Below are 11,235 nucleotides of genomic sequence, written 5' to 3'. Positions count from 1 at the left end.
ACAGAATTGAGGAGAGGAGAGCGCACATTGACGCGAGGAGGGCGGCGGCTGAGGAGAGGAGGGTCAAGGCTGAGGAGAGGAAGGTGGCCTCCGAGGATATGATGAAAAAAGGTTGGAACAAGAACAATAGATTATGTTCATGGACACAAGTGGTCTAGAATGCAAAGGCAAAAGCATGTCATGAACTCTTGTGTGATCAAATCTTGGCGTCGAGGACAATGGGTGGGTTCATGGGAGGCATGGATGGCAATGAAGGCTTTGGTGGCATGGGTGGCAATAGTACCATTTGAGATTTTCATATGGACTATTTATTGTGTCTTGATGCCCTTTTGTCTCTTTTCGAGACTTGAATTTGAACTTGGATGTTGCTATTATGTGTGGCATGATGTTTGGAATTTTACTATTCATATCATCAAGTTTTAACATTTATTCGGATTTATATAATCAATTGTGTAGGTAGAGGTAGAAGAAACAAATATGGGTATTCAGTTTTGAGTATGCTGAAAAGTTGTAGCCATTTCAAGTATCCATATTTTCTCTCTCTTCTACCCAAAATAGTTTTGGGTAAAATATGAGTACGCAGTTGGAGATGCTTTTGTTCGTAATCCAAAACTTCTAAGGAACACATTACACATTAAACATGTATTTTTGCTCTTCTAGAATACAGTAAACATGTTAGATCATCCACGTGTTACCACTGGGTAAAGTTATGAGTTAATTAAACATTCGTTAAAAGTTGATTTCGATATTGGTGTCACCAAGTTTTCGGGTCTCCCTCGTAGGGATGCAACATGGTGATCCTTCTTATTTCAAACAAATGAACTAGTTTTTCAACAAATTATGTCATTTAAATTCATTTGGTTGAACCAAGAAGAGTCAATCTGTACCTTAAGGTTCGCAAAGTTGCAGCCTGCTCGCACGCATGATAGATTCCTCAAAGCTGGACCCCGACTGCATGCGCGCGACAGAGAGGCGAGGCGGGTGGTAAAACACTAAAACTGTTGATGAGATTGGGGTGTTGTACCGTCACGATGGAGGGCACGAACAAACAACCAGGTTGCCGTTTCGGAGCCACAGCCTGGCACAAGCGAGCGGTGGGGGCGGCGTCAGCGAAAACAACATGGTCTCTCTCGCACTGCAGGTCTGCAGCTGCAGTTTCACATGCCACAGGGGCCCCACAGGCTCAACCCCAACACTTTTTATCTCCACCCCGCGCCGCTCTAAGCTTTCACCAAGCGTCTCTCTGCGCGTGGGCCCGAGACTTTCTTGTCCCCGCCCGTCATGGAGCGGGTGTGTAAACCGGCAGCACTATCTCCCGAGGACAAGGGCCTGGCAAATCTGTCCCCACGAATCGCGCGCACAGAGATCCTCCACTGCAAGTGGGACCGGACAAACGCTGGGCCCACTTGCCATTGGTTGCTGTTACTACTTACTGATGCTCGGTTACTATTTTCCTTGATCGTGCTATATAGACGCCGCGCGCACGTTGGCTGCGTTCCCGAACCCGAAATTTAAGGGAGAGAAGAGAAATAGAGAGAGAGAGAGGCGGTGAGGTGGAGGCGCTGAAAGCGATTCCTTGCTCTCCTCCTCTCCCCAACCCCCCTCGCCTAGCAGCTTCCGGCGGTCTTGTCTTCTTCCTCCCCGTGCCAGCGGTCGGCGAGAAGGCGGAGGGTTACCTGAAATTAAGAAAGCGAATTAGGGAGAGGAGACGAGAGGAGGGAATGGCGGCGACATGGACCTCCGTGGGCCTGGTGGCGGTGGCAGTGCTGGTGGTGGGCATCGCAATGCCGGCTTCCGCCGCCGGGCAGCCGCCCGCGCCCGCGCCTTCCAGCGACGGTGAGAAACCCCGAAATCCCCTCCCCCCGGCCCCCCTTTTTCCCTTATGGTCTGCATTTCATTTCCTCGCATGTTTGGCTGGCGTGTGGGCCCTGCGTGCCCTTTGCTGCCCCGCTTTTTCCGTGCCACCCTTTCTCTCCACTCTTCCTTGTCAAGGACGATTTCGTCCTCTCTGCAAGGACTAGTTTTGCATCTTGATTTCATTTTGTGATTCCTGTACTGCGGTCCTGCCACTGTAGACTTGAGAAGATGAAATTAATTTTGCCCGCACGCGTGGAGAAATCATGGATCTGTTTCAGTACTTAGGACCTGCTTCGTATAGTTAATATAACTTGTGAAATGACATAGTATTTGGTGGAAGATTTAGAAATACTCATCGACCTAGTTTGAGTTATTTTAAAATTGCAGTTCTTCTTGCCTAGCATCCTGTTTACGATCATTTTGTCGAGCAGTGTAGTAAGCTGAATTCTATGTTCTAAAATTCCTTAGCAGTGTCAGTAAGGTGAACTTTGAAGGTATTAGGTACGGAAGGTCTTCTACGATCTAATGATGTTTGACATCTCTGACATGTACACGGGATTTGGTAGGGGTAGATGGAGACACTTGTTTACAGATTGCAAATTTTCAATCCTGCTTATTGTGCTGAATAACTCAATAAATAGCGGATTAGCTTGCAAATCTTGATAAACAATTGAGATTCCAGTTCATTTTTTGTCTCCTTTATTTCTGCATAATTAATGCCACTGCAGTACTTGACTGAAGTTCAGTTTTATAAATATATTTATGACGAGGAACTGTCTCTGTCAGGCTTGTTATTTGACTTGTTTAGCTCTTGCCAAGTGTTTTATGCATGTTTTGATGGAATATATTGATGAAACATTGATGAAACTGACATTATGTAACAGTGAGTATTCGTAAAAGATTGGTGCGTGAATTGGCATTTCACCGATAGGCACAGATGCTGTTATATGATTGATAATCACACTATAAGGCTGCCTGCTGTCCATCTGTCAGGAATCTTGTTCTTTCCCCATTTCTGGCCTACTCTTAGTTGGTTTGCACTTCCCTTTCACCGGTAGTATTCTTGGTCTGTTTCTTTGAGTAGCTTCCACTGAAATACATGATACTTGGCAGCCGCTGGTTTACACTTTCATTTCAAGGATGTCGAGAATTTTGCATTGTAGAAAGCGACTTGAAATTCTAGAAATGTCTGAAAGACATGCAATATTTTGTTCTGCATGTAACATGTGACTATGTAAGTGACAAATTTGGTTTTTTCTGTGCTGCACATCACGGGGACTTAGAATTTTCGACATTTATTTTAGCTCTTACCGTAGATCAATTTGCAGATGACAATTCAACTCCACTACAGACATTATCCTTTAAATCTGGCGGAATTTCAAACCATAAGGGTGTTACCTGGAAACATTTGTTTTTTTTTCACAGAAACATTTTTCAGTTCAGATTCGTCATTCCAGCATACCCGATTATCTATTCCGGAGTGATTTTTCACCAGAACTATGTAGATGTATGTGAAACTGTCAAACTGCTAGTGAAGCTGAAACAGAAAGAATGTTCTGCTATCTTTATTTTGTTTGTGTTTCTTCTGAGACACTAGAGACTAGACTAATCTCTTGCTTATGTGTTCTCCCAGGCACATCGATTGACCAGGGGATCGCATATGTGCTGATGCTGGTGGCCCTTGTGCTCACTTACCTCATTCATCCATTGGACGCTACCTCTCCATACAAGCTCTTCTAATCCCAATTTCTATTAATTGTACCTGTAGAGCTAGCAGTGCGAGGGCAAGATTAGGATTTAGGTGAGGGTGTGGTATTCTATTTTTGTATGTGCGTCAAATGGTTATGAACATGTTTGGTGGTGGCATGATTCTGCTTTTATGCGAGTGTTTGCTATTCAGTTCCTGCTAAAGTACATGTGTATTTCACTGACTCTTTCCGCTTGCCATGTGCTGTGATTAGCAGTCGGTTAGGTTTTGCAAAGAAAATAAAAGGAGATCAAAGGTTATTAGGTTTTGCAAGTTGCAACACCCACTAACCATGTGGAATTGTGGATGCTTGTCCAACACCCTTACAACGTGATCCCTGTGGTCCAAACCGTCCAACTCATGTTCAGTTCTATTTATATTTTTAAGCACTCCTATATGTACTCCTATCAAAGGATCACACCCAAGCCAACAACAAGTATGCTGGCCTAATCTTGCTGCATGAGCCAAGTTATGACTAACCTTATTCTGGTCATAATGAATTTTAGCGATCTTAATGTCCCTCCCTGATCTCGTGAGGACCTTAATTTCCTCAACAATTCCGCTGCAACTCGACATGTCCCGATGATCATTTACAATCATGCTTACCGCCTAGGCACAATCTGTCTCCAGGATGATGGCATCGGCTGTCCACTGTAAAGGCAACGCGAGCCCCTCCGTACACGTCGCTAGCTCCGCTTCCACGAGCACGGCGCATTGCCACAAGCACCTCATGGCACTGAAGATGATGTCGCCCACGGGGAACGCAACTGCATACCAGCACCCGCGACGTCCTGTGCAGAAGTAAAAGACCCATTGACATTCAGGCAGATTCAGCATTTCAGCTTGGCCCAGTCCGGCTCAGGCGGGCACCATGGAACGTTAGACGCGACTTATGATATAGTGCGAGATCAGATCGTCAGTTTGTTGTTACAATAATCATATTATGTGTTAACGTTTACTAATGTCTTTAGACCATGAGAATATTGTAGACCTTCATACTGGATGCTGAATTTGGAGTTACCAAACGTTTCCATAGTTGGAAGATCATAAAAGTAGCTTACGTGTACAATGGAAAAGTATGTCAAAGGGCTCAAGACTGAGATTTGCTCCTCCGATGATGGAGCGATACTCTCCGGGCCCACTCAATGTTACGGTAACCATCATTATCACGCTTCATGGCAATACTGAAACAAGAAAAAAGAACAAATGAGGATAAACTTGGTATGGTGATCAAAGAATTCATTCGCGAGGATACCGATCTAACTAAGTCTCACCATGAGTTTTCTAACGTACCGTGAAGGAGAGGGAATATGTGGAAACAAAAAAAATCGCTTGATAAAGATCTTTGTGAATATGTGAGAGCTAACATGGGTGTCGAGCTACCGCTATTAAATATTGACCGAAAGGTTTTCCGCGTCGTACCCATGCATTACCGAACATGCAGGGTGACATGTTTAATGAAGGGTTCTAGGAGAATTTGGATACACAGGGGAAATGGGAGTAGAGCTCCGAAAATGTTTCTGATGATAATGAAAGTGTTTCAGGAGGTCCCGGAAGCGTCAAGGTGATATCAAGAAGGTGTCAGAAGTATACAAGAAAGTCTTGGAAGCTTCGAAAGGGTTTGGAATGGTTTGGAACATTTTGAAGGCTCGTGATGGGCGGACCCTTTGGCTGGCCCAATGGGCCCGTAAGGAAGCTCACCTGGAAAACTTAGAGTGCAAGAGAAGGAAGCCACCCCTTGACCCTATATATAAATTATGTGGCAACCCGCACCCTCCTCCCTGGAGCCTTCTCGCTATTTCATTCAATCCGGATTGGATATAGAACTCCACTTTCTAGTTCTCCTTGTAGTTCATCGTGCTGGTCCACGAAGTACTGCTGAAGCTCTATTTCGAGACGCATGCATACCTTAGAGGGATCGTCCACTTCGATCCTAGATCAGTGCGCATGAGAAAATTCTAGTGATTGGGAGGTATAACCTAGCTGCGCAAAGGTTTCACCAACAATCTACTTTCACTACAACGTTGATGAGATTAATCAATCTTCACATCTTCATAGTGATCCTGTTGTGTTTGTAAGGTGTATAATAATATTATTACATAGTACATTCGCCTACAAGGATAAGGGGGAAACTGAGCAACACGCAACGCTATAGGAAAATCTGAGTAGTACTAAGGAACCAGGAGGAACATAATAAACCTTTGAAAAATAGGGACGCAAGTAGAGAACGCATGCCCGCTTAACTTCCACGCCACTAATGAGGCCCTCTTAGTTAGTTATTCCTTGACGCCGCATCACACTTAGTGGCTTCAAGCGTGCGACATACCCATGTTGCCCATCAGACAGTCAATAGCTTGCGACAACGTTGCCTAGTGGTTGTGTACCCAATTTCTTCTGGGAGAAAGGACACTCACACAGCACCAATTTTTCTGTCTTCCTAGAGTGAAGTTTGAAGATACCTTCAACCAACAAATACATTGGAAATAACACAAACAACATGCACAAGTGACAGAACAACTTAATGTGGAAAAACCTCAAGATGTGGAGTGAAAAAACACGGCTCCGGGATGAAATGTCCATACAACTTTCACTATGAGCAAATGAGTACAAAATCTTCTCTAGAACCTCTACAAATTTATACCACACTCACCACTTTATGAACCTGTAACCACAACAATAACCAGGAGAGGTAAAACAACACCAGAACAGGTTTAACCTACGTTTTGTCCTCTTTGGTGATATCTCAGTTGCTCTCAAACTACTGATACAAACTACATGAAGTTTGGCAGACCAGTAAACACACGAGTCTACAACAACCCTCCAAATTTCAGTTCAATCGTGACAGAACACCGTTTACCTATCCAAATTGTCCGTCTACCAAAACTGCTATGTTATGAAACCGTTGTAACCGAACTGACAGTACTCCTCTCAAGTTTGATGCCGCACTGACTCATAACTCAAACCAACTAGCCAAATCAAAGTGCTCAATAGTGAACAAGGTCACCAAGTTTGGAGCCAACTCAAGTTCATTTGAGCTTTCACAATTACCACATTGAAGACAAACAATTTGAAGCCACATAAATCAGTGCACCTCTGCCTCTTCCTCATCTCTTTTTATAGGTTGTGCGTTCTTTTGTGTTGCATTCTTATTCTCACAGTGGCAGCCACCGCTGAATATTGGTGGCTAGGGTTTTCTCTCTTCCACTCTTTTCAATAAAAGAGCAATCTCAACAGTTGGATGGGACCGAGATCAACGGTTCACAAGCACTGTGATTTTGGCTTGTTTACTGTGTAATAGCTTCAGCGCCTCACCTCCATGTCGGAGGATGGCCTTTGTCACAACCTGTATTCCTATGTTCCCTCCTCCTTCCTTCGTGCTAGGATCGAGGAGCAAAAACAGTATGTATCCTGGATAACATGCTTGGATCAACGTGCATATAAAATTATGCTATTGATCCCAAATCAGTTATATAGAATATAGTAACACACTAGTAAGATCAAAATTTGGTCTCTATGTAGGAAAGAGAAAGGAAAAAGATCAAAAAGGAGGACATTGTTTGCATTCTTTCCATTTTTGTTAGTAGATGCGATCATTTGCTATCATGCGATGCGACTACCGCGGACCGGATAGCACAAGCGAGGTTTCTCGGCTTACCAAAATAAAGATGTATGAACTTTGCTAGTATTTCGATATTTGCCCCTTGACAAGCACGAGCAAACTTCGCAATATATTTTTCGAGTTAGAAAATGCATAATTCTAGAGTGATTTTTCCTATCTGATGGCAACATCACCGCATTAGTCTTGCCAAGAAAATAATACCCCTTCGATCCATAAAAAAATCGTCCATTTTGTACCAAACTGATACAAATTTTGTACCAAGTGGACAACATTTTTTATGGATGGAAGGAGCAATATACTGCTCCTTCCGTCCAACATAAAATATCTCAACTTTGACCAAATTTGAATGCATTTATACACTAAGTCATGTTTAAATACATCCAAATTTTAACAAACTTGAGACATCTTTTGTTGGAGCGAGGAATAGAAAAAAAAAAAGTGCTGTCAGCCGAAGGGAAGAAAAGCTCCACCGGTCATGCGCCGGGCTTCTCAACCCCCAAACTATCTCTCTCTCACTCTCTCTCTCTCTCAACGGCGACGAGCGAATCGCATGAATTAGATGAGATGGGAGGCGGCGGAGACGGAGGCACTGCAGGAGCGCATCTGGGACCTCCACGACAAGCTCAGCCACGCCATCCTCTCCCTCTCCGCCTGCGTCCGCCTTCCGGGCTGCCACTGCCGCGCGCCCAACGGGCACGTGGTTGTCAAGGGGCGGCCGCCGCAGGGAGGAGAGAATTGCGACCTTGCGGCGACCATGGCGGACGCGCGGGTCCTGCACGCCATCCGCGTCGCGGTCGTCGACCTCGAGGGTCACCTCCACTTCCTTAATGATAGTACAAGCCTTTCCTCCTCATCCTCTACCTCCAAGTTAAGAATTCGTTATTTATTGATATCGGGCACGAGAACCATCTCCATTTTATGATGCAATGGAGCACGTTGTTATCACGGTTGTGCTTCCATCTTTGCGCGACTAAACAATTAATCCTCTTTGTGAGCTAACTACAGTGAACAGTGAACTGATTCCACCATGCAGAATCCATAAATTCAGATTCATATGAGCAATTAGCAGTGCCCTTTATATTTAGGAAAAATAGGCCTTCTCATTCAAGAAAATAATATAGGTGGTGATTGACCATGAGTGTGTTTGGTCCTCAGATGTTCCTTGTTTTACAGTTCGCCATGCTCATCGAAACGGTCGATATTATGCCACCATCCTTGTGAGCTGGATGCGGCTTTGTTTGCTCTTGCTGTTTGTCTCCATTATGTTTCATTATTACTAGTCTATGTGTTCTCTCCAGCAACTTTGTCCTCTTGTGATGTGAGTGATCTGTTGGCACACTTCTTCACTCGAAAGTTCTAACAGATATCAAATACCTGGAGAGTCTTATCTGTTGAATAGGGACCTCACGCTCCTTTGTAGCCAATAACAGAATGAAGACACACAATTTGTACAGGTTGATAGCAATGTGGCTTGTCGTCTTCTAGCTAATAGTAGCCACCAATGTAGCTTGTTGTCCTCTTGTTTAAGATATCAATAGGAACTGTTAATTGTTCAGACATTCTGCATTCATTTTCTTCCAAAGCATATGATATACATTGACCATACAAGATTGAGTCTTTGCTGAATCAGTTGAGAATATATTGCTTCTTTATGTGGCAGCAAGTACAGGTTTCAGGATAAGTTACCTTCTTTCTACAGTGATAAAATTGAGCACTTGTATATTATCATTTATTTCAAACCTAAATCTACCGCTATTTATCATATAATTTAGCTAGTTGTCTGACACCAAACACCATGCTGCTTATTTAAGTCACATTGGCTTGCAGGAAGTTCAGTTACAACAGCGGGCAGAACGTGATGCTGCAATTGCTAGGGTGCAGCAAAGCCGTATTCTCCTTGCTGCGAGGTTGGTTGACCATAGAGGGAAGAGACATGGAGTCATTGAGGAAGCCTTGGGTTTTGTGGATGATGTGCTTGAAAAAAGTGAATTTGTCTCGCCAGAAGATGTCTATGGGGTGCACAGCCCAGGGGAAGATGAGAAGGATCCCGGGGTACACGGTTCAAACATGATGGTGCGTGTGGTATCCTGCAGTTTTTCGTTAGCCAAGAACGTTTTACGATTGCAGAAGATTGGTGGTACGTTGGGTAATGCTACTGTGTTTGCAGTAAGTACGCTTGCTTTCTTGCAGCTGCATCAATTTGCCTTTGGTAAACAAACTCCAGTAGTTCAGTTTACGAGAACTGATAATCATTTCCGTTCTGGAGAATCAAGAAAAAACAGTAAAGAAAAGCATCTGGAAGTGTTATTAGCTAGAGGTTGAGGAATTATCGGATGGTTTGTACAGGAAGCCTTGTTAACTTTCCATTGGTTTTGTTAGGTCACTAGTCATTGCATTCTTTTGGATGGGCTTTTCTGCAGTCTGCCCTCATCATGAAGTTGTACCACACAAGTTGTAAATGGTTTGCGACTAGCAATAATAGATGGAATGGAAAAATCTGCAAGACCGGTTTCCTTTTCGTCAACTAACCCACAATCAATGTTTCAAGGAGTACGGGTTTCTTTTTGTGGAAAGAACTACAGTCTTGTTTTGTCATTGCTTATATGTTATGAGCTCAACAGGGTTATGCCATATTTGAATTTGTTGGTTGGGGTTTGCTGTGGCAAGTCAAGGTACAATGCTTAACAACTTTTATGGGGTAACCCATAACCTTGGTGAAGTTCCATGATCGAATGCTCCTACACTTGCAGCTGGAACATTTATCATTATGCTTTATTACCTTGCCTCTGCGGTGAGTGTCATGGGCCGAAGGTTCTTTGCTTAACTGATAATTCCAGCTCATGATTTGTATATAATGTAGACACAGTACAATCACATAGTACGATAAGGTTTATGTTGTTAAGATTTTATTAATTAAGTTAATCATCCCTGGTAATTAGCACCGAACAGTTGCATGTGAGCAAACCGTCGGGCTTGCACGCCTCGCAGTGCGCGTCTCTTCCTGGACGGACGCGACCGTTGCTCGCATCCCTCACGACCCTTTATAAGCCTATATATTGGGCCCACCATCATCGAATAAAGACACAGTTTCATTCTCGTCACAGTCTAACACGATATCAGCGCTGTTACCGAAAGCAAAACGAGAAGAAACGAAGAGGAGAACCGAAGAAGGGGAAAGAAGAACACCAAGAGGTGAGATGGAGATGAACATTATCGTCTCGTTTTCCCCTGGCTTCCCTGCCCCACGCCGTCACTGTCGCCGTCGTGGTCGCCGCTCCGGTCGTCGCCAAGCACCGAGGACGCCAGTGCCCTAGGATGCACCACCCGAAGATCCGCCACTGGAATGGCTTCTAGGGGATCCAGCCGCACTGCCGCTCGTCGATGACGCCATGGATCCGGCACTTGGTGTGCCTATGGCACCGGATTGGTGCCCCGTCCACGGCTATGGACCGTGCCCTCGACGCACGGCCCCTTGGGATTTTCCAATCCCCACGCCGACGCCTGCCTACGACATCGACGCCGCCGGCGCTTGGTTGGCCTCCCCCCAACCCGATGCACAGCAGGGACGTGGGGGCATGGCTGGCCGCCATTGAAGCCGGTCCGCCCGTGGCTCTGTTCGGCATGCCCTTGGGGGCTCCGCCCGTGGCTCCGTCTGCGCCTACGGCTGATGCGGCTCCGTTACGTGTGTCTACTCCGGCCAACTCCTCGCCGGAATCCGCGGGATCCAACCGCCCCCTTCTCTATTCCCCGATTCGGTGGCCATAGATCGAAGACAGGAGGGAGTTGCCGAACTGAGTCAACGACGAAGCTTCGTGGTGGTCTGTTATCCCCATCGGTGGACTACATGGGCTGCTGGGCCGAATGGGCCATAAAGGCTTGCATGCTTTGGTGGAATCAACATAGCACTAGCTTTTGTTATTTTCTTTCACGCGCACTGTCTAATTACTAGATACTAGAGTAACTTGATTACTGTTTAAATTACACTAGATTATTTCAGGTGTGTATATTTATA

General features: G+C 44.9%; 2 protein-coding genes across 2 annotated transcripts; both read left to right on the top strand.

Annotated features, from left to right (window-relative positions):
• Positions 1–1,485: 1,485 nt before the first annotated feature.
• LOC100839186 (arabinogalactan peptide 16-like) lies at positions 1,486–3,864 on the top strand. The gene is made up of 2 exons (XM_024456982.1): positions 1,486–1,836; positions 3,491–3,864. The coding sequence occupies exons 1-2, from the start codon at positions 1,722–1,724 to the stop codon at positions 3,595–3,597; spliced, it is 222 nt and encodes a 73-aa protein (XP_024312750.1). The 5' UTR covers positions 1,486–1,721; the 3' UTR covers positions 3,598–3,864.
• A 3,834-nt stretch (positions 3,865–7,698) lies between these two features.
• On the top strand, positions 7,699–9,751 carry LOC100838879 (plastid division protein PDV1). Its single transcript, XM_003563771.4, has 2 exons — positions 7,699–8,056; positions 9,055–9,751. The coding sequence occupies exons 1-2, from the start codon at positions 7,783–7,785 to the stop codon at positions 9,543–9,545; spliced, it is 765 nt and encodes a 254-aa protein (XP_003563819.1). The 5' UTR covers positions 7,699–7,782; the 3' UTR covers positions 9,546–9,751.
• The last annotated feature ends 1,484 nt before the right edge of the window (positions 9,752–11,235 follow it).

The sequence above is a fragment of the Brachypodium distachyon genome, chromosome 1, assembly GCF_000005505.3.
Source record: "Brachypodium distachyon strain Bd21 chromosome 1, Brachypodium_distachyon_v3.0, whole genome shotgun sequence".
Classification (NCBI taxonomy): domain Eukaryota; kingdom Viridiplantae; phylum Streptophyta; class Magnoliopsida; order Poales; family Poaceae; genus Brachypodium; species Brachypodium distachyon.
Note: the sequence above shows the minus strand (reverse complement) of the source record. Positions and strands in the feature narration are given on the sequence as shown.